Below are 23,324 nucleotides of genomic sequence, written 5' to 3' on the forward strand. Positions count from 1 at the left end.
TGAAGAACTTATTCAAAGCTGGTATGTCAGAACATCCTTTGTTTGCTTTTCTTTTTAAAGAAAGAATGGCTTAGCATGAAAGGTCATAATTTCCATCTTGTCAGTAAGCATATAGTCCACCTWTATTCCTTTTTTTTTGTTTTTGTTTTTTTGTAAGTAACCAAAGACCGGTATTATAGCTAAATATATTATAGTCACTGCTGTTAGCAAAGCTGATGTTTTTTATAGCTGCAGAACAACCAAGATACAGTAAATGTGACTTGTACCTTTGCCTCATTCTATCAATTGAATTTTTATAGCTTGCTCTTAGTTAAATATACTAAAGACAGGGCTTTTCTTCAGCTGAATAGTCGTCTTTTTTTTTTCCCATCCTTTCTGCTGTTTCTTCATTTTGCACACTTTATTTTTTCATGTATTAGTAAATGACTGATTGAGCGCAAGCTTCTTTAGAGGAAGTTCTAGCAGCAGCAAAGACTTGTTCTGAGGGACATATGTATGGCTCTGAACAAATCAGTTTCCACCATTCATTCTCAGCTGCATGCCACAGATAGGGGAAATGCAAAAAGCAAGGATCTCTGTCTTTAAAGCTGTTTGGATTAATTTGTTTGGAAGATGTGTCTTCATCTTGGGTACTTATTGCCACACTTAACTGGCAGCTCTCACTCCTGTTTTCTGGTGGCCTTCCTTCAGTCTATCTTATTCTTCACAGCGTTGAGTATGTGGCAGGTTTTATTTTCCTTTGGCTTAATGAAAAATCTGTTTCTGTTTTGTTTCTGTTTTATTTGTGTTTTCTCTTCCTCTTCTCTCCCCCCACCTCTGCCTCCCTGCGGTGGGGACTTTAGACATGCAGAAAGGCCAACAGGATTTGATCTGACATAGTTGGTGGATGTATGACTGGTACATTTCTTATCAGCATGACCGCCAAATATAGCAGTTGTTTTTCATACCTGCAGTTAAACAGTTTTTATCAGAACCTTTCTTACAAAGTTGTAATCTTCCATGTTTAAGTCTTCAAGATTCAGCACTGTTTCTTACACAGTATTAAAGTTTTTTAAAACCAGGTATGAATGAATGCAAGCTACTGGATATTTTTACTGTTTTCTTTAAATTTCCTCAAATTTTACTGTATGCTACCCAAAATGGGTTATTTTTYAGTGCCAGCCATTTTTTTAATGAAGTTTTAAAAGGCAAAGCAACCTTCAAGAAGCTCCATGCTTGATTAAAGCCAATGTGGCTTGAGTTGCAAATACTGTAAGGTGACCTGAAGCCCTTTTGTCCTGGAGAAACTGACTCTATCCTTCATTCTATGCTTTTAACTGTAAATCCTAAGCTTCCTTCCTCCAACACAAACTCTGACACTTATGAAGAGTGGGTGGATTCCTTGACTTTAAATGAGACTTAAATGAGAATGAAAACATACAGCAATTTGTTGTAAGTGGAACTTATGATCAATATTAAACAAAGGTTTTCCAAATTTATTCAGGGAGAGCTTGCTATTTCTTGTGAAGTAACCAGTAATAAATTGGGGCTAGCCTTAGGCGCACTGTATTCAAATAAGCTTCTTGTTCGAGCCGAATCTAGAGCTGCAGTTACGGATAATGCAGCTTATGATTTATTTCAAGAGTAAAGATTACATTATCATAATTTCAATTGTAAATGCTCTTTATTTTTGTCAACGGGCCACTGATAAGATCTCTGTGTGAGCCTCTTAGTTGACAAGATGGCACAGCATGCAAAAAGGTAATAAACCTACTCTGATGCGGAAATTCTGTTCAGCCTTTAATAAGTTTAGTCAGATTGGATATTCTGACAGAATAGCTTGCTTACTGCAGTTGCATTGAGAAATGCAGTGACAAGTTGTGAGTTTGTCTGCAGGGCTGGTATTATGGGGAGGGAATCTGCTGGAATCTTATTGCCAGCTCTAGACAACCTCTCTTACACTAACGTCCTGTCCTGTGAGCAGCTCAGCAGATACTGATCTTCCGGGCTTTTCTTACCTCAGGTAACTGTTCACAGTATCATCTGAGAACAAGGAAGCAACATTTGTAGCATACATCAACAAGTTACACCAGACTGGCTTTGAGGCCTGCAAAGATGGCAGGCAGAGCACATTTTGGCATTTCCTCTTCAGTTTTGTGTATGTCCAAGAGGATGGTTCTGGATTTCCARTTCCCTCTGTTCCTTCTCTCCCGTTTTGAATAAACAGACTTGCTCCAGCTTCTAAATCTTTTGCAGATGCATCCTGTAAACGTTAATTATTGCTAAAAATTTGTTGAATTTAAGAATGTGTTGAGAATATTCATCTTAGTTCTCCTGTCTCATCCTGTAACAAGCTTTAGTTTCCCAAGAATTTTGTGCTGGGACTTGAGAAAGTCTCCAGGGGTGGTGGTGCACTTTTTTCTCACTTTTGACTTCAGGAGTACTGCAGATGCCAAAGCCTTCATCTCTGGCACCCATCTGTTCTTCTGCACTGAGTAAGTTTTAGCCAGAAAATGAGTCCAATAATCTGGCTGTAGTTACTGGAATAACTTATTGAAGAGAAAGCCTGGTTATAAACTTCCTGTGTAGATAAAACCCAACCCCCAAGAGTTCAGAAGTATCTCCTGAGCATAACTAAGGGGAGTTTGGCCAAGCACCTTTCCATCTCTCCTTTACGTGCTGCTGAGAAAAATTAGACTGAAGGCTACACAGAAGGCCAAAAAGGTAAAAGCAAATGAACAAAAAAGTAACTGTAAAATGGAAAGAATATTCTGCTAGTTTAAAACTTAATTAAGAAAAAAAAAGCATGAATTCACTGTTAACAATCATATTTAGCAATTGTAAAAGGAACTAGATGGGAGCCCATCAGCAGTATGGCTTTGGAGGGTGCAGTTGAACAGGTGCTTCTCTCTGAGGTTGTATGAGCATTTCTAGTAAATGCTGGGAAACATTTTCAGGATCTGAATTACTGAACAATTAGAAAGGGGATGGGGGAAGGGAGGGGAAAAGAACCCTTTTAAAGCAAACATAATAGAGTAGTTATTCAGCCATTGCAACGGAATGTGAGCTGCCAACCTGAGCAATGTGACAGGAAAGGCTGCTCTTGACTGCGTCCTCTTACTGAGGAGTATGTGATATTCTCTTGGAAAACATTAGATAACAACTGTTGGAAGTTTTACTGTGGGAATAATGCTTAAAATCTAGCAACAATAAAATGTTCTGGATTTCTGAAGAGTGAAGCCCTTTACTGTTCTGAGTTTTTAAAAGTCTTTCTCTGAGTGAGGCTTTTACTTTATAATTGCTGTGCAAGCTTATTTTCATTTAAGAACAAAATTATTTTTAACATGGTCCGTGCARTCTGGACTCTGTCTTTTTTATTCAACCTGAAATGTTGTATTGCATTTTTTGGTTTTGTCTCACTGATTAAAACATGATTAGCTCATTTCTGATTGTATGCATATATAAAAAGATATGGATAACAGAACTGCATTGGAAATCTCTTTCATATTCCTTCTATATGTTTCAGCCAATGAAGATGACAAAGATTGTGCCCATTTTTCTATCAGTTAAAACTTAGAATAATCACCTCTCAAYAGCACTGAGCATTTGTGGTCCTTGATCAGAACTTAGATCTTTAAGGCTTTTTACATGAGCTGATGGGAAAACATACTTATTTAAGTATTTCTGCAACAACTACCTCTGTTTCACAAAACAATTTTGTATGATCCAAACATTTTTTTATCTTTTTGTGTGCAGATGGAGGTAGGGAAATGAAAAATGATATAAAGCAGACAAGCTAATTAGAAAAGTTCAGAAATCAAAAACACAATGAGCCCCAAACCATCTAATTTTTCTCCTTTTTCAAATGCACAATTTGAAATGCACAAATAATTTGTGAAGGTCTGCTTGATAKTCATACTTACTTTATTTACCTATTAGCTATGGAAAAAACAAACAAACAAACTTGATTTTATGTAACATGCCTTATCTGATAGTAGCAGGTTCTATTCTTGCTGCCAAATAACTGATTCCAGCATGCATTCACTTGGTCATCAGCAGTTGTTATGAATCAGCCCTGTTATGAGTATTTATGATTATTTACTTTAATAAACCAATCTGTTAGATATCTTCTAATTATTTACTAGCATGATTATTATTAGGAATGTATTTTCTTACCTTTCTATTCTACCTTTGAGACTCCAGCATTGGGGAGCTGATGAGTCAAAAATCAAAAGGTGAAAAATGAACCAGAAAATGTCTTGAGATTTGAAAGTGGAAGTGTATTTGTTATAAGCATATTTGGACAGTGAGATCATCTTCTTTGTTTTTATGAAGTGACTTAGCAGATGTTTGAATTAGCACCTGTCCTCTTCCTTTAGGAATTTTTGTAACCAAAGCTGCAAAACTTGTAACTTTGCAAGTTACCTAGAAACTATGAGTTTCCTAGAAATCATAAAACGTATAGTTTTCAGTCAATCTTTTTAAATTCTAAGAGAGTATTTGGAGTGCCGGTGATATTAGGCATTATGCCTCTAGAGCCAAATGTTGCTGCCTTGTGCACTGCATTTATAGTGCCAAATCTAACTGCAGCAGCATTTTGAAGAGAAGGCATAAGGTACTTCTGTTGTTATAGAAGAGGTTTTTGCAGAAAGAATTAAATAAAGGTACTAAGATGATGCACCACCTAATCACAGGTCTGTTGTACTGATTTCTATTTCTGGTCCGTGACAGTGYAGGACTTTTGTGTCCTGATTGCTGGATGGCAACTTGATAATGAAATTTATTTTACCTGTTCTCCTTATCAATGAAACAATTATTGATTTCAGTAGTGATCAGATGAGTTACTTCCTCATTATGTGGCTTAATATTGAAGGAGAGAAAATTCTCCTGAGGTAAGTATGATTGAGAGCATTCATAGAGCTTCCGTATATGTATAATGGACAGAATGTAGATGTAAAGGTAAACTGAGACATAAATATATGCTAGGAAGTAAACCTATTGGAATAAATTCAAGTTTGTTGAAAATGTTTTGAGTGTTTCAACTGTCTTGTCTTAGTTTTGTAATTGTATTTCCTTTTAATCCTTGATAGCTATGCAAATTTATTATTTTATCCAAATTCTTTCCAAGACAAAATAGAGATGATAAATGTCAACTGCCTGAGCAGTCCCTGGGAGCTTGTTCCAGGGAAAAGATGTGCCAAATATGCTTAATAGGATAAGGTTAAAAGAGGAGCAATACAACAGGTACTGGGCTCAATTAGGTCTCTCCTAAAGCAGAACTGCCATAGGTATAAGGAAGAAGCCTGCAGAGGAGTACGGGTGGCTGGAGGCAATTACAATTTTGAAAGTCATCATGCCTGCCTGGTACTGAGGGGCAGACAGCTGAATGGAGGAAAGTATTTGCTGTAACTTTTAAAAGACATGATAAGTCTTCTCCCTCATTTGTCCTGTGCATGGGAAGAAGGTGATTTCTTACTCTTCCCTTCTCTATTTAGAAGTACTTGTTATTAGCAGACTAGGACTTTCAGCAGTGCCTACCAGCAGTGTATTGCTTGCATGCAGGAGGGCTGGGAATGGAGCTCTTTGCTCTCTTGTCCCTGTTCTCCAGGATGTGCGCGGTATGTTCTCCCTTTCTAACATACTTTGCACAACTTCTSTGAAGTCCCTCACTTCAGAAAAGCCACAACTGCATTTTACAGGGTTGCTGTAAAGGGAAGGGAAACTTACTTGATTTGTTTCTGTTCTGACTTAAGTGTTGCTAAGCAATAATTAGGGCTACTGGACAGCCTCAGTTCTTTCATTATAAGCTAAATGTAGGAGAAAGGAATACCGTTTATTCTGTTTAAATTGCATAACTACAAAGTTGGCTTAGGGGATCGTTACACAGTTACTAAAAATAATCAATATTCTTCCTGAGTGCCAAATTTAAATGCTACTCACATGATGATTTTTGGGGATTTAATCTTATAGTTTGAAAATGAATTTAGATGACTGCAAAGTTGTCCTGTGGTATCAGTCATGAGCTTTTAAGATGAGCCTTCCATCAGACTTTATTTTTCTTCATCCACTCGCAACAAAACCTATAGTTCGTTTTGATTGATGAGGCTTTGTGGGTTGTCCATTTGGTGCAGTGTCCACAGCACTGAAAATAATTAATGATATTTTTAAGTATTAATGGGACATCCCTGTAATCAATGGTATTGGTCTTTCTTAATAAACTTAAAACAAACAAATAAAACYGTGCTTTTGTAAATTAGAATGGTATACTTTGATATTTCTTGCTAGATTGAGAGTGGCATCCTGTGGTCTTGTAAAACTGTCTAGTTGCTGTCTATTTACTATATTCAAGGGATTTGTTTCTTATGGCTATTCCACTATGGTCTGTTAAATTTGATAAAAGCACACTTCCTATGTGTGTTGCGAGGATTTTAACTACAGAGATGAAAAATTGTTTAGAATAATACAATCATATATTTTATACTCTTCTTAAATACAGAAGATCATCTTGCTAATGGCTATGCTAGAATTTCAAAATRCATTTCTTCTTAGGTAACAAATATCCAGCCAGTATTCATTTATAGAATTAGAAACAGAAAGGTTCATGACTGAATTATAGTTAGAGGCAAAGCAAATTTTCACTACTGAAATTAATGTTAGTATTGGATTGAAAAATGATTGTGACTTAAAAAAGAACTAGATCCTGGAGATACTTCTGCTTCCTGAGAAATAAGGCCACTTAGTTAATTGAGTATGTAAGACAAAATGTAGGCAGATCGAGTCAATAGTTTTTGCGAGGTGGCCTATCCTTGGAATGTGGTAAAATGATAAATTATGCAGGATAGAAATAATGGCACTGTATCCTCGTCCAATGCTAGAGTATAATGCCTTTGCTTAAAAGTAGAGGAGGAAAAGGTTGCAATATGCATTTTGMATGAGATTTTAATTCACAGATACTAAGTTAGTGCCATAGAATTAAAGGTGTTACATCAACCAATAATGATGAATGCTAAAATTGAAATACTATTTTGTGGTCTTTCTACAGGTTAGATTGAGAACTTGATAAAGTCCCTGAACTTTTAAATTACTAATCATCTTTTCACTGGTCAGTTTTAGTATCTTGAGAGATGGGTATCCTCTACCCTGTGATAAATCAGAGGTGAGCCCTAGTATGCCCTTAAAACTCYGTTTTTCAAGACTGGAATGTTAAAGTCCCATGTTCTTAACTTGGGAAAGTAGACGTGTATTCTGGGGTTAATACAAGCTCTAAAATCTTTGCCTTGGATGTGCCACTGTGGAAGTATATTGTGTTACATTGCCACTAGACTATCTACCTTGTTTTTGGTTTAAACCTTTTAATAAAAATGTTAATAGGTACATCCAAGAGAACTTGACCTGCTTTGTTTCTGTTTGAAGTGAGCAGAGTTAAGGATAGCATGCAAGGCTGAATAATGTAAAGTGCCTTATGGCTTGCTGATTTCCAGTGTGATTATTGCGGGCAAGTTCAGGTATCTTATTTCTAAGGAGGGAAAACCRGAGGGAAAGACAGGTAACGGTCTTAGAAGGAGACGTTCTTCAACTCTGTATAGACTGTTGATCCTTAGGAACGTTTTAGCACTAATTATTAGGAAAGAACAACCTTGATGATGAAATTTCTGCCTGCTTGAAAGCCGGTTTTCCTTCATAGTCTGCTGCCTTGCTCTTTTTGTCAAATACGGTCAAAATTAAAAACTTCGTGTTCTGGTCAATCTTGTAGGTGCAATTTAAGTCAGTCTTATTCTCTTGTTCAGTATCACCCCTTTAATATATATTTCCTTTAGGTATATGCCATGTATGGAAATTTTCTGTAGTAGTTTTTTGTTTTTTTTTTTTCTTCTGAGTTCGTTTGAAATACCCTGTCATTAGGGATGGGTACTTCTGGGAAGTTCAGAGAAGTTTAAAACATACAGCTAATGTGTATCTAGTTCCAAAAATTAGAATGTTTTGGTTGATTCATAAAACTGAAAGCCAGTGTTGTGCAAACACTTGCATTCACAAATAAGGGGGAAAACCCATTACGAAACCACTAAATTTTTTTTTACTAATCTTTCTGGCAATGCAGAAATGCCTGTTCCCAGGACTGTTATCCCATCTGTAATACTAGCAAACTTTATTCTTGAGATCTAATATCCTGCCTCCTACCTAATTTTCTGAGATAAACACAGATAGACTGTGGTCTTTTTTTTTTTTTTTTAAAAAAAAAAAAAAAGTCAGTGCATATGGCAGATACTGTAGAGAGCTGGCCACTGTAGAACTGGCTTCAGCGAATCACAGAATAATGACTTGATGTTGATAGAAAATACCATCCCAAGGAAAAAGGAAAACAGATACTCTTTTCCTTCCCTGTAAGGAAGGAAAGAAAGAAACAGCCAACCAGTAAAATACCTTGGCTTCAAGTTCTAGGGATTTAAAAGGAACTCTGCAAGCCCTTTTGTGCAACTTACGGTCAACATTGCAATCAGTAAACTAATAGTTACCAAAATTAAGAGGTTATTCAGGCTATTACAGTTACATGACTTTTTACTGCCTTATCCTGCTATTTGTTTCTCTTTGTGGTAAGAGCTGGTTTGTCCATCTGTCCTCATGAATTCTTCTTAGTCCTTCAGGGCAATATATCACTTGAGTGTTTTGGCTTCTGGCAGAGGTTATCAGGAGAGCTGTGCTGTTCTGGCAGAGCTCTCAAGTGCAACTCTAGTGTTGTATTCAGTTGATAGTGAACCAAATTACAACTTTGTGTTGTAATTGCTGATATGTTGCAGAAGTGAGAGCACAGCTCTGTTTCCTGTTCTGATCAGATTTACACCATGTATTTTGCAAGTCAAGAGAAAATACCATATTGCTTTTCAACAAGTAGATTTTTCATGTTGCTGCTTTAAGCCKCATCTTGAATGAGACCAGGATGTACTGATCACCTATTGACCTCTAGATGCTTTGTGACTGAATCTCACAAGGAGCCCTTCATTTTAACTTCTTGTTCTTGTTGCTCATTTTTGTGAGTTGCATAAGACATAACTACACTCTGTGTGTTGTCAACACAATTCATTCACTCTTAAGACTTTTGCTGCTCCTTACTTTTTTCATTTTTTTCTTCTTGAATAACCTTTCCTCTTTTCAGCTTGGATTCCAAAGTCAAATTGCGCTTAGTATGGCAGTTTTCTTGCATTTTTGCACAGCAACTCAAGGAGGAGGCAAATTCATTGTAGTGTCTTTGCATATACTTAATTTTGTTTTGCTGAGGGAGTGTTATCTATCTTGAAACACTTGTCTGTTCTGAAAGTGAACTTTAGAGKTGTGAGATCATATCAAAGTCAGTCAGATGTTTTTCCTTTCAAAGGCAATGGAATAAAGGTTTTGTTCCTTTTTTCTCAGCTGATTTTGATTTGTTTCTACTGCCTCACTTGTTTGCAGTTCTCTAATATTCAGTTACTTCTTTTGTCAAGTATAAATCCAAGATTTTTAGTCAATTCATTGCAGTACTGAGTATAAGATATTGTTCTGCTGCTATTTTTAGAATTCCTGCATTGAGTCATGCTAAATGACGAAGCACTTGAGCATGGCTTCAGAGGCTTGCTGTTTAGGTCAGAATTCTTAAAAATGATTGCTAGAACTCACGTAAGTTGTTTCACTCAGTATGCTGGACTTCTTTTTTGTACCACTTACGATAAAAATGCTTTGGAGCTTATGATCTCTGCGTTTATTAGGTTTTCATTAGTAATGTCACCAATAGGTATAAAGCACTGTTAGCTGGTTACGCTACCTTTATCCTGTTTTATATTATTTTAAAGCTGCAAGAGGAAATGCACCAAACTGATCTGGTACCAAAATGAATCAGAAAGTTGCATTGTATACAATCCTCTGYGGTAGTGTACTAAATGCAATAGAAATTGCTCTTCAGTGCATTAATTTCCATTTGTGGATCTTAGCACCTAAGAAAGTATTTTGGAAGTAAGCTCTGTTACAGTACCCTTGCTGTTGAGCTTGTTTTTATCTGTAGAAGATGATGTACTTGCATGAGAGCTTATACTGTCAGGAGCTTTGGGTTCAACATTGTCATGTCCACAGACATGATGATGTCTTCCTTGTAAAGGCTATATTAAACATTTGTCAATGTAGAGCTTATTTCAGTTGTATTTTTCTTCTACAAGTGCAGAATTTCTCAAAATACCAGTGTTGTTTTCATGTAGAAAAAGCCAATAGAACAGTTGTTATTCAGTACAATTTTTAAAGCCATTTTACTGAAAGTGTTAATCCAATGAGATATATATTTGAATATCTTTATAGAATTCCATGAAATGGTAGCCATCCACCTCAGAGGGCATTTATCTTTACGTCTGGTAGTATTGAAGGATCTGGAATATATGATTTTTTTTATGATAGCATAGAAAATTGGGAAACAAATATTACTGTTATCTAAATATGAAGTGTGCMAGTAAACATAAAATTACAGTTCTGGAGTCATGCAGCCTCGTTGTAATGCAGTCTAACATCCATTTTCAGTTTGTGTGTAGTGACAACTCTGAAGTGGATTTAAATGCTGTTTTCTTCCTGTTTCACAACTCTGCTGCCAGAGCAGCAGAAAGAAGCATTAGTGTGGATGAGAGCTTTGTGTCTGTCTTGTAGAAAGAGAAAAGAGAGATTCTCAGATAGAGATTCTAGTTAAAACTTTTCAGGACACTTACTTTCTCATGCTAATAGGATTTTTGCTTCTGTTAATGGTTAATTTAGAAAAGAAGAAAATGACCTTAGATAATTCACTGTAGTAGTCTGGTGTGTATTTTAAATCTTAGTARGGTTCATTACAGATCATTAGTGAGTTTAAAATGAGCCTTTATTTTAAAAAGAGGGGAAACTCCTGGTATTTTATAGAAATGGGTTTATGACTTTAATTTTTAATGCATRCTTTTCTTACTAACTGTAGTGGGACAACATGAAGACTGGGAGGCCTGAAAAGTTTTTGTGAGGTGTGATAGGAGGTTGCATGTTGTGCTTTGTTTCCTTCCTTATTTGTTGGTCTTGTTCTGGCTTCCTGTGACTGTGGGGTTATGCATTCGTAGAGAAGGAACAGCTCTTCAGCTGACCGAGGTGCCAGGGCTCGTTGGGTATACTTGCATACCAGGGCTCTGTGCTGAGGTTATTACGTTGCTCAGTGAAATTTATAAAATCCTCRTGGAAAAAAAGAATGTGCCCAAAGGATCGTCCTTTGGGGAGTCAGGCAGGGCACYGTGCCCATTTTAATTAAAAAGTATTTCCCAGTGATGCATTTTTTTAGGACCTCTAATTAGTGTGAGAGGAGGGGACAGACTGTGACAGCCTTTTGCCAATGAAGTAGGTAAAACTGCAGCACCCTGGCATGTAACTCCAGATGTCGTGCCAATGTAGATGAATTTTGAGTAATTTAGACACCATTTGTGTTTGTGTCTACTGTTGATGACAAATAGTTGGATGTTGCTGGTCAGTGTTTTCGTTTCTTGATGTAGAGACTTGTATATTCATATTTTGCTGAAGATGCTCTAACAAGAGCAGCAGCTGCTTAGTTGTTCCTGTCGTCAACATATGAACCTTGAAAAACTACTTTATGCTAGAGTACCAGTCCTGCAAGATTCATAGTCACTTGGAAGTCACAATATAGGTTTTGTTTCAGAGTAGAGATGTGCTGGATTTCTGTGGACTGGAAAGAGATTTTAATGGGTGGTAATTTTAAGATGCTTTCCATTAGATAGGATTTTTCAGTCTTCTGACTTATATGTCTTATATCTGACATATGTCTTATAAGAGGTATAGAACAGAGAAAAGAAAAAATACATTGGAATCTGCAGCTGCCTGGAGTTGTTAGTAAGTAGTTGAGTGTTTTGGGAACTATCAGAGAACAAATGTTTAGCAGCAAGTGAAGTATGTGAGAGAGGGATGAAGCCTACGAGAGAAGTTATATGTGGGGGCAAGTAAAATTATCTGTGATTATTGCAGGATTAACTACTGCTGCACTAATAATTGGGCTGTTTGCTTCCATAAGCAGTGGAATAAATTCAGACAGTTTGTGACTACCTGTCAGTTATGCAGTAAAATTATTCTTGTTTTACCTTCTTTTTCAGAACACTTTTCTTAGTTTATCTTACAAGCATATTTGCACTTTGTGTGATTTGCCTGCATAAAACCCAGAAACATGCTGCAAAGTATAACTTCGGAAAGTAAAATCCTGCTGATGCCAATATATTTTTTTTTTCAAGATTTATTCTTAAAATCACAAACCATACTGGCTGTGTGGGTGTAGTCCATTAGTTGAGAATAATTTTAAAGACAGTTTTATCATTAGTGACCTTATTGGTTCTTCAAATTACAGTTCACTGAATTGCAAAGAAAGTAAAAGCAGCACATGGTTCCCCAAATGGTCATATGAGTAACAGTTGTGACAGATTTTACAAGCGGTAGGTTGCTTTGTTTGGTTTTAACTATACATTCTCCGACTTGCTGGCAACTGTTACTGAAACATTTGCCAGTGAAGTACTGTGTGGTTGTACGGAAAGCATTAATAATAGCCAAAATAGGCCGTCACATGCACATACTGTTTCAAGTGGGAATGATTTAAAATCGAGTGATTTCCTAGTAGCCAACGTTAAGGTGTCAGGTTTCCTGCTGAAATGAGAGCAAAGGCCTCATATGAAAACAATCTGCATATGTTGAGTCTGGAGTAAYGAGCCGGAGCGTGTGTGCGTGCGTGCGTGTAGGCTTTGCGGAGCGCTAGTTCCTTTTACAACTTAAAAATCTGTGTAGTGACTAAATATCCTGGTTCTTTTTTGAAGGGAAGAAAATAGGACGAGCGGCTGGAGACGTGTGTCAGGATTTTTGGTCCAGGCTTTCTGCCGCCTTAGAGGAGGTGGTGGTGGTTGCTCAGCGAGGGAGGCCTCCAGGAAGTGGGAGTGTGCTTGGCTTCAGAGCAGCACGAGGGGTGGTGGAAGGGAGGATGCTGATTAAAATAATAAACAAATGYTGGGAATAGATTACCGTGCGGCTGTCAGAGCAGCAAGGACCAAAAGAAGAGCTCCCCAGCGAAGATTTTGGAGGTGACTGTGTGATCCTCTACTGGAGATTTTGCCTAAACAAAGGAAGCAACTTTTAAAATTTCTTTTAATGGGCCTTAGTTCTCCTGTGCTGCAGCATCCCTAGGCTGAGCAGGCCGAGGGAAAAGGGCTGGAAGTGGCTTGGTTATTACCATAGCAACACCAGCCTGCTGGTGGCCGAGAGGGAGAAAGGGAGAAAGAGAAGAGGTGGCCTCCTGTCCAGTGATACTGCCTTGTTTTCTAGGCTGGAGCGTGCCTCCTCCAGTCTGGGCTTCTCTGAAAAGCTGGCTTTTGGAGCTTTCTATATATAAAAGTTTCTTTGGGGATTTTTTTTCCTCTTTTTCCTTGAATGGAGCTGGCATGCAATGAGTGGCTCCTCCTCCCCACCCCCTGCAACTTCCCCCCACCAGGAGAATATAGCTTCTCTTACGCGGGGTAATTGAGACCAAACGTTGAGCTTGAGGCCCACAAGAAAACAGTTGGAGYCTGCAGGCCATTGCTGAGGTGCGCTGGAGGAAGTTCTGGTTGTGCATAGAGACAAGAAGATCCCTCCAGCACCATGGGACCAGGGTAACACTACAAAGAACATCTACTGGCATCGCCTCACCCCGAAGCGCCCGGCCCATGGAAGCAAGTGGGGACGAGGAGGCCGCTAAAATGGTGCTGCATGAACTACCGCTGGGGGAATACAGTGCTGGAGGGATGCATACACAGGGATTTTCAGAGGGTTTTGAGAAAGCATAGCTGGAAGAAAGATAAATCTTTTGAAGGCTATAGACCTGGCTTGGAGGACATACCAGGAAAATGTAGGCTTCGGGGGACACTTAATCATGATTGGCCTGAACTTCAGCTTACGGGAGTTGCTGACAAAATTTGAAAAGGTATGATAAGAGCAGTTTCAAGTACTTAYTTTTTGTTTTGAAAAATATACAATAGAAAGGGCAGGCCATGATAAAATGTACATTACTGTGAAGGTCCTCATGTGAACCTTGTTTGACTGCCTCTCGAGTATGGAAGACTAATGCTTCTTTCCTTCCCCATTTTAGGTCCTACAGGATTGTGCTGGAGCACTTGCTCTGGTCATTGTTGTCTGGCCCTTTCTTCAAGAAAGGGATAGAAGATTTCGGGCTTTACTAAGCCATAAGTAAAAGGGGGCTTCGTGGGGCGCTTGTGATCTTACTTCACACAAAAAAAGTGCTTCATAATTTACTGTTAAATTTAGTTGAAAGTTATCGTAGTCAAATTAGAAGATCTCTTGATGGCTTTTATAAATAGAGTTACTTCCCATGAGTATGCCATTTCTCCACTTCTTTCTTCTGTTTTTGTTTTATCCAGTCTAGTTACTCTTTCTCTTACCAGGACATTTGGCAACAGTAATGCTGAGAGGCAGGAGGCTTGACTTTGCAGCAATTGCATTGCTTAGAGTGATTGAGACATGAAACTTTTCAAACATACTGCTTTCATCTAAATGTCATCACTTCTGATGAGACATGGATCATATATTTGTAACTCTCTTTAGCTTGGCTTCTTTCTTCTTTTGCAGTACACTTCTCTAAAAACAAAACAAAATAAAAAAACTTGTGCTGTTCAAAACTGGAGTATGTAAACAACATATGATGTTTTTACATACAGATTACGATTAAATTTATTGCTTGTAGTCACAAACATCATAATTACAAGAATAGATCGTACCGTATGAGTCTTTAATTCTAAAGCTGTAAATTTTAGTATGATTTTTTTTTTAATACATATTAGTACTGATCACCTGAACAACAGTATAAAGGATATTACTACATGAACTCAGGTGTCTCATAAAATAAAATGAAGTTAATTTTTTCTTTTTGAGTTTGTATACTGACTTTGATTAATTTTAAAATCATAATAAATCTGGATGCTMAGAAGACCTTTCTTTTTCGTTTCTTTTCTTTTTTTAAAACTCTTCTATTTTTACTTTCAGACAGTAACAAACTTTTGGAGCTAATGAGACTGATGCTGTCCAGCCAATCCACCAATATCTTCCAAGAGTAGCTAGTAACAGCAGGTGAAAACATCTATGACATAAATTCCTCACTGTGTAAAACACTTTCTCCTTCTCTCCTCCTTGGTCTGTCAGCTGGGCGTCAGTGTTCTGTTGTAATTGCTGCTGTTAGTCTTTGAAGATTAGGTCAGATAGTGGAGGAGTATGTGCGTGTGTATGTATGTTTTTTTTTCTCCTTCTTAAAGCCTCAGCCTTTGAGATGAGAGGTTTCACAATATTGTTAAGAAAGAAATTTTGCTACCAGTGTTTTTAATTTCTTTGTACCATACAAAGCCCTGGAGTTTGCAAATTCCACGCTCTCCCCCGTGATTTTGAATATGCCAGTGTCTTATTTCCTGTCAAAGGAATTGATTGTAGCAATTCTTGACAAAARCACAACTTACAAATCTCACAGCTGCCATATTTTTTAGCCTAAAGCTTTTCTGTCATTTTGTCTATTATGTTGAAGTTTATAACATGATTTAGGAGAATGCTTTGGTGCTAGAGAAGAATGTTAACATTTTTKTTGCTGAACTTTGATCAGAAACTGCTTATTGAGCAAGCTTTTTTCTTTTTATTTCTTCTCTTTTTTCTTTTTTGAGCAAGTTCCCCTCCATTCCCTCGTCTCTCCCTCACATGATTTCCCACACACCCATCCTGTTCCTTCTTATTGAGGAGTTTGCTGCCAGTAGAAACAGCCTTATGATGGTGGTTCTGGCTTCCAGTCTACTTTTAACTTTTTGTATCCATTAATGTATGTTGTAAGGAGAGAATTACAAGTGCTGTAACTGTGGTCATAATGCAGAAGCCAGATGGCATTTGCAGAAGCTTGTACGACACTCCCTTTCTATTCAAAAGTAGAGTCATATTACATTCAACTGGGCTGGGCTGCTTTAGCTTTGTTCAGTCCCAATATGTGACTGTTGGAATTAGTATTAATGGATTTATGATGTCCTTCAGATGTTCAGTCACTGGCACGTAACTGAACCACAGAAGTTGTCAAATATAGGCTGGCATTCTCAGCCTTAACTGCATCATCACTCTTGTGATTAAAAGAGTCCTTACCCACACCATATGTCTGTCACCTGTTAAGGTATTATCCATTACGATTAAGTTGAGACAACTTTTTGGAAACTTAAAGCTGCACTGCAAGACTTTTGGTAATACAAGAGTGTAAAAATCAGACACAAAAAATATTCAAAGGCTTTTTCCCCTCAAAAAAATGTTTTTCTTTCTGAACTAACTAAGAACTTGAGTAGTAATTGAGTTTCTGTCGCATCTAAACTCAACTGCTTTTGCAAATTGCTTTGATCCTTATCCTGTAGTCAAGTGGCTATACTGAGAGGCAGTGTGGTCCGCATATGACATTTTAGAGAGGTTTAATGTCTTTCCTTGTATGCAGTTCTGCCAGTGGTGGATTTATGATAATAACAGTTCTACCCAAGAGCTTTGCATGTATACCGCTCTTCCAAGTGTGAATTCTTTATCAGCTGGTTGCCTAAAAGCAGAGAGCCACTGCAGACTTGTGCGATATAGCAGATGGGGTGAGCTTTTCTAAAGCTATGACTGTCAAGTTATGGGTGTCTTCTGAAACATGAGCAGAAACTCTGTGAGTGAGATGAGCACTTGGATTCTCCAGAGACTGGAGGGTTCCTTTTAATGGTCTTTCTTTGCAAGAGCTTCCCTCTCTCCTTGCATTTACAAAGGAGAGAGCAATAAAAGTCCCCTTTCCCTGTCACAAAGGCCACCTCCACACGCCTATCACGTGCCCTGATTCTCTTTGAGGGCCATCAAGAAGTGAAAGCTCTAARTGGAGCATAGGCTAAAGAGAACATCTGACACAGCAGTGTACTCAAAGGCAGTTGGCAGCAGCAGGTAGAATGTATCTGATTCAAAATAGAATAAACAATCTGCTATAAAAAGCTTCCATCGCCTTGCTACCTGCTATGAGACCTCAAAAAAARGATATTCTTGCTGATGTCTGTGGCAAACAGCTATATTCTTTAGTTGCACTGATGTTTTCTGTTCCGGCTGTTTCAGTGGAAGAGTTTCTGCAGACACTTTCACAGTCATCACCTTTAGACATCAGGAATAAAGAAGACAAAAGCCATATTTCTGTAACTGAAGTCTTTGCTGACATCGATGTTGTCAATGAAAGAAATCGGCAGTTGTTCTTGAGAGACTTSCGTTACCTTTTATTTGCACTGAGTCTTCTGTCCTATTCCAGTCATGGGGCACGATTTGTTTTTGGTGCAAGAAATATAGAAACTGTCCTGGCAGTTTAGGCTGGAGTACCTTCATTGGGGAGTGAGTGATTCTTCAAGCTATTTTTTATTTATGGATAGTCAACCTCAGCCCTATGAACTCCTGCTGAAATCTTCACTTTGATTAAAAGCCACAACAGTTTGCCTGTTCTGTATTTTGTAGCTGGGATTCAAATTACCTGGCAGTCTGCATACAAACCCAAGTCTGTGTCTAATTCTGTGGCACAGGGTCAGTCTGTGACCTGCCTGCCCATTTCTTACAAGCTGCATGTAGTTTATTTGCTATAAATTTGCYATCCCTGCTCTGTGGTCAGTTCTTTGTAGAAATTCAGGGGAATTCTGCTTGCTTATAAAACAATTTAAAATTGGAGTTTAGTACAGAACATTGCTGTATAATAGTAGTTTAAGAAAAACATCCCTGCTGAGTAAACCTTTATTCTTATGTAATTGTATTTTTTTAAAAAAAGGTTATGATCTAGTATAAAATGCTGTAGACCTTTTCCACAAGAGGATAAGTTGTTTTGCTTAGTATCAAATATAGTAGAAGCTTGTTTAAGTGATCTTTATAATAAAATAGAATAGAAGCATTATGGGAACATTTTTTGATTCACTTTGTATAATAAAGTAACTTCTCTATGTTATATCTTTGTATCAGAACTCTCAAGTATTCTTTTCAGTGGAAAGGGAGTAGTGCAAAATTTTGAGTGTTTTAAAATGCATCTTATTTGTTCTACTTTAATTTTGGGGACCACTCAGAGTTTAAGTTTCCTTCAACCAGTCACGTTTTTATCTTAAAGAGAAGGGCTTAGGGCCTTTAAAGGGGAAAATATTTTGCCTGTGATAGTGGTAATTATCAACAAATAAATCTGAGAAAATGTGAGTAGAACTGAATACAGTAATAACTTAGGGCGTTACAGGGCCCTCTGGACATCCCTTGCTCTTACCCTGGGGAAAAAAAAGGCAGAATTAAAATACTTTTTCATAGGAATGATTTTCTAAATTCTTTTTGTCTTGAGTCTGTCTTAATAAAAAAGAGTAAGTTCCAAAGGACAATTTTTTATTGCTGTTAAAAAAAAAAGAAAAAGAAAAAGGAGGTTTGATAGCTGATTGACCTTGGGTATGGAGTCACTAAGTTATGTTTTGTTCAGATTTTGGTCGTATATTTTCTTTTTCCCTGGGCATCTCAGTTTAGTCTGACTTTGGGCTATTCTAGTAGCAACACTAGCTGTAATTGGTGAGGTGTGTTGGTCATTTTCAGAATTGCCATCTGTAGTGTTGTTGTGCTTCACATACCATATTTACAGCTACAGGCTCTTGAGTTGCATAAGCAGCATACATGCAGCAGTTTGATTTGAAATCTTCAGTGGAGTGGAAGAAAGGTGGCAATCTTCTAATGCCCTGGCCAGGGTACAGTAGACAAAAGTGCCAGGCTAGTTAGCTCTTCTCTCTCCTACCTTTTGAAGCTTTGAAATGTGCACTTTGTTTTAAATATAAAGTGAACTTTTTCCTCATTGAGTTTAGGACACTAAACCTGCAAACACTTGTGCATGTAAACATATTTACTGATCTCATACCAATAATCTGTGAATCCTATTTAAAAATACGTGCATGTAAACATTTGCAGAGTTAGCAAAATAAAACTTTAAGCATCCTATAGCAATAGCCCCTCCTGAAAGTTGATGAAGCTATGTAATGACAGTTTAGGAAATACGAGTTCTCTTTTTTCTCTTCTCTTACATCCTCCAGTGTGTTGCCCCTGTGACTCTGGATATAGGATCTTCTGTGTGATTACAGAGAAGTGTCTGTAATTATTTTTAAAGCACTGAGAATTTTTAATTGCCTTACCCTGAGTAGAGTTAATTCTGGTTGGAGCCAGAGCAGGGCTAATCAACTTCTTTCATGCAATGGCCACACAGAAAGTGATGCAGAATATGAAGAAACATGATGAAAAAAAAAGGCAGTAGAAAGAGAAATAGTAAGTCAGGATGAACATGAATTGGCATGTGTACAGTATGGACAGAGCTCTTCTCTCTGTTCTGAAGTAAGAAATTTTAAGGAAGAGCAAGCACGACATGGTTACAAAATTCATGAGAATCAAGGGAAAGGTTACAATAACACAGTGAGCAAGAGGAATTACTGAGGGAATAGGGAACAGTCTTGGGACAAGATGGGAGCCCTTCATCCTTGCTGGGCTTCCAGGACAAGAAGATATATTTATAATAAAAAAGATCTTGAAAATTTTTATCTTTGAGGGATAACTCACTTCTCCTTTGTCTGTCTGTTGCCATTAGCCACCTTTTACATCACACCTGCGTGCTGCATATCTTTCATATACATGCTGAATTGAGATCCTTTTTTTGGATTTTTCTCCCTCTTTTCTTTTTGAGAAATCTGATRCAGTAGCACTGATTAACTTTTAATAGCAGTTCTTGTTTTGTTTATCCATCATAGAATCATAGAATCAGTMAGGTTGGAAGGGACCTCTGGAGATCATCCAGTCCAACCTCCCTGCTCAGCAGGGTCACCTGGAGCATGTTAGACAGGGTTGCRTCCAGGCAGGCCTTGAATATCTCCAGAGAAGGAGACACCACAAGCTCTCTGGGCAACCTGTGCCAGTGCTCCGTCACTCTCACAGTGAARAAATTCCCCCTCACGGGCAGGCGGAGCTTCCTGTGCTTCAATTTCTGCCCATTGCCTCTTCTGCTGTCACAGGGGGCAACTGAAAAGAGTTTTTCCCCGTCCCCTTGATACTCTCCCTTCAGGTACTTRTACACATTGATAAGATCCCCCCTCAGTCTTCTCTCCTCCAGGCCGAAGAGGCCCAGCTCTCACAGCCGTTCCTCAKAGGGCAGATGCTCCAGCCCTCTGATCATCTTTGTAGCCCTATACTGGACTCTCTCCAGTAGCTTCATGTCTCTCGTACTAGGGAGCCCAGAACTGGATGCAGTAGACGAGATGAGGCCTCCCCAGGGCTGAGGAGAGGGGCAGGATCACCTCCCTCGACGTGCTGGCAATACTCATCAACTGAAAGTGTTTCTTCTTCCTGGAAAATGGAAATCAGAAAAGAGGAAGAGAAGTTAATTAGCAAAATTGATTCTTTGAACTAAAYGGTCACAATATGGCCATCACAGATGGGTCTCAAGAATGCAAACAGCAGATTTACTGTGCCTTATTCAATGTAACATGACAGCTGTCAAATGCAAGAATCAAACTTAGTTTGAGTGAAACTTTGTTTTGAATTTTTGCATACTTACATGCAAAACTTACAATTGTCCCTCTCAAAAGTAATCAAGTGTAAAATGTTTCATGAAGATTCTCAATAGCCTTAGAATGAGCGTTGTTATTGTAGAGTGGAAGACTATAGATCAGTTTGCAAACTCTTCTTTTGTAGCTCTGTAGAGGCATGGAAGTAGATTTGACGTGGGCAGATTTTGGTAGTGCAGATTAGTGTGTACTTAAAATTGAACTCTGCTTTATACTGTTGCATCTCCTGCTGTTTGGACTCAGAYTTGTTTTCAGGGGGTCAGCTTGCATATTGGAGTCAGAAGGTCAGCAGAAGTTTTTATACAAGCATGTGCTTTAATTGGTGACTGTGCTGTCTTATTTGGGATTTGCTGATTATTAGAAACATCTGTTTTAAATGCCATTGGATGTATTCATTTTCAGAATGATGGGGTTTATTAAGGTGATTTAAAGACAGCAGAAGTGTCATCTTACCCATTTAAAGTGTTGAAACTGAGGGCAAAGAACAGTTGTCCAAAGTCATATAGTAGCTCAGTTGGAGAGCCAGAGCTTCACTGATTCCCCATTTCCCTGTTCTTCCAGCTGTATATTTACTTTGTTTTTTCTTCCCTGACTAAAGAAAGTTAGATGTTATCATTGCTTACTGYTTCCAACCATCAGTTCATAGACGTAAGTAGCAGCTGTACATCTTGAGTATAAGAGGTGAAAGAACCCCCTCATTTGCCTTCTCCTCCCCCTGGGGATAGCTAAAATGCACTGAGGGGCTGCCTGCAAGAATACAACCTTTWAGGGTTATTGAATTCTTCCTTGCGAAAGAAGCTTGTTTACATCTGCATCAGGTTTCTGTCACAGTCTTTGCTGATTAATCCCATTGAGATAGCCAGTGCACCTATTCACACATTTACATTTCTCTGTTAAGAGTATACATTGATGTGCGGATACTAGAAAGCATTGGCAATGGTACAGCAGATTTCATTTGAGGGTCTTATGTTTTAAAAATAATACTGTGCTTGGTTAAATGAAGATAGCTACTGTAATTTTTTTGAGGTAGAAATGAGATTGGAGAACAAAACGTTTAATTTCAAAGGGGAAGAAAAATGAGTAACTTAAAATGTATCTTCAGGTGCTACTTTTTCCTTTAATTTTTTCTACAAAATGCAGACCTTTCTATGTCTAGTTCTCTACATATTGTGGGAGATGGTATACGATAACTGAATTGTAAAAATAGGTTTTGTGGTAGCTGTGGTCATTTAGTTGCAACTTAGGGATATAGGTTTTAGTTAAAAACGTCCATTACATATGTCAAAAACTGCTGTACTGTGTAAATTGTACTGGATAGTTGTGTAAAGTTTCTGCAATGTTTTATTTCCAAGAGGAAAGAAACAATGTTGCTAGGACTTAGTCTGGGTAAGTTCTGAGCAGGGAAAGGTGTCTAGTGCATTTGCAAATACAGTTCTATGCGGAAATGTGAGAAACCAGTAGGGAATTAAAAGAAAAAAAGAAGAGAATTTAGTATTCATAGTTATAAGTGCTATATAGGATAAAAAGGTGATTTTTCAAACTCTTTCTCATGCTTAGAAATGACGAGCCTTTTATAACGATGTTAATGGAGTTGCAGGTTTTTGTTTCTCCTTTGCAGTTTTTTTTTTTTTTTTTTTTTTTTTTTTTTTTTTTTTTTTTTTTTTGTCTCTTCAGAGTCACACAGGCGAGATTACGTGCTCTGGCCTAGTGATTTAAGAATTACAATAGGAATTACATCTCTTTTACTTTGAACAGAAAACTAAGTTGTCTGAGCTTTTCATGTTGATATTTCAGGACATCCAAGCTGAGATTGATGCCCACAATGACATCTTGAAAAGCATTGATGGAAACAGACAGAAGATGGTGAAAGCCTTAGGAAACTCTGAGGAAGCTGCTCTGCTCCAGCACCGACTTGATGACATGAACCAACGCTGGAATGACCTGAAGGTGAAGTCGGCAAACATCAGGTGAGTATTGAAAACATCAAGATATGAATGGAGCACAGTTGCTGTCTTCTAAAAGGCTCCAGAAGCATGACTGTGGCATTGAGGTGAAATCTCACATTTCTGATATTTCAAAGTAGGTTGGCTCTTTCCTTATTGTATATCAAAAGCAATGTCAGTGAAGTAATTCTGTGAAGTTAAAATCTGTGAGGAGAAATCAGGATTTTTTTTTGTTATTTGTTTGCTTTTACCACTGAAATGAGAACTTTGATAGTACTGCATCATGAATGTCTAGCTGTATATTGGTAGCAGAATTTTCTGACAGCTATTTGATAAAAAATATTTTAAAGCATATATTAATCAAGAAAAGCCTTTTGAATTTGTTGACCCTTGCAGTGCTAAGTGAAAAGCTCACTGTTTGTCCAAGAATAAACGGTATTACAATCTTTATCATGTCATTTTGGAAGTAGATATTACCATATTCGTTAATGTGAATAAAATTCTACATTAAAGTTAACTACACAGAAAAGCATGTATAGAGCTTTTAATTACTAATGCTTTCCTGTTGATTAAAGGAAATCGTACTTTTAATAAAACAGAACAATATTAAGCCTTCATATTAATTTTCCAAAGGCCAGAACAATGAGTTGAGTTTGCAATTCAGGCACAGGAGTTTGTGAGTGTGAGATGGAGGGAAAATGAGACATTCGTTTTTCATCTCCAGTTAACTCCTCACCAGCCTGCTAGACAGCTAAATGTAGCTGGC

The 23,324-nt window shown here is 37.8% G+C and overlaps 1 protein-coding gene across 1 annotated transcript in view; it reads left to right on the forward strand.

Moving 5' to 3' along the window:
• UTRN (utrophin) overlaps positions 1–23,324 on the forward strand; it is a gene marked incomplete at its 5' end in the record, with an annotated part of 298,945 nt that overhangs the window by 134,418 nt on the left and 141,203 nt on the right. The window contains one exon of the mRNA XM_085310498.1: positions 22,410–22,582. Within this exon, the coding sequence (XP_085166624.1) occupies positions 22,410–22,582 (173 nt within the window). The remainder of the gene's footprint in view (positions 1–22,409; positions 22,583–23,324) is intronic.

This window comes from Rhea americana, unplaced genomic scaffold, assembly GCF_003343005.1.
Source record: "Rhea americana isolate MKP2758 unplaced genomic scaffold, rheAme1 scaffold_108, whole genome shotgun sequence".
In the NCBI taxonomy this organism is placed as follows: domain Eukaryota; kingdom Metazoa; phylum Chordata; class Aves; order Rheiformes; family Rheidae; genus Rhea; species Rhea americana.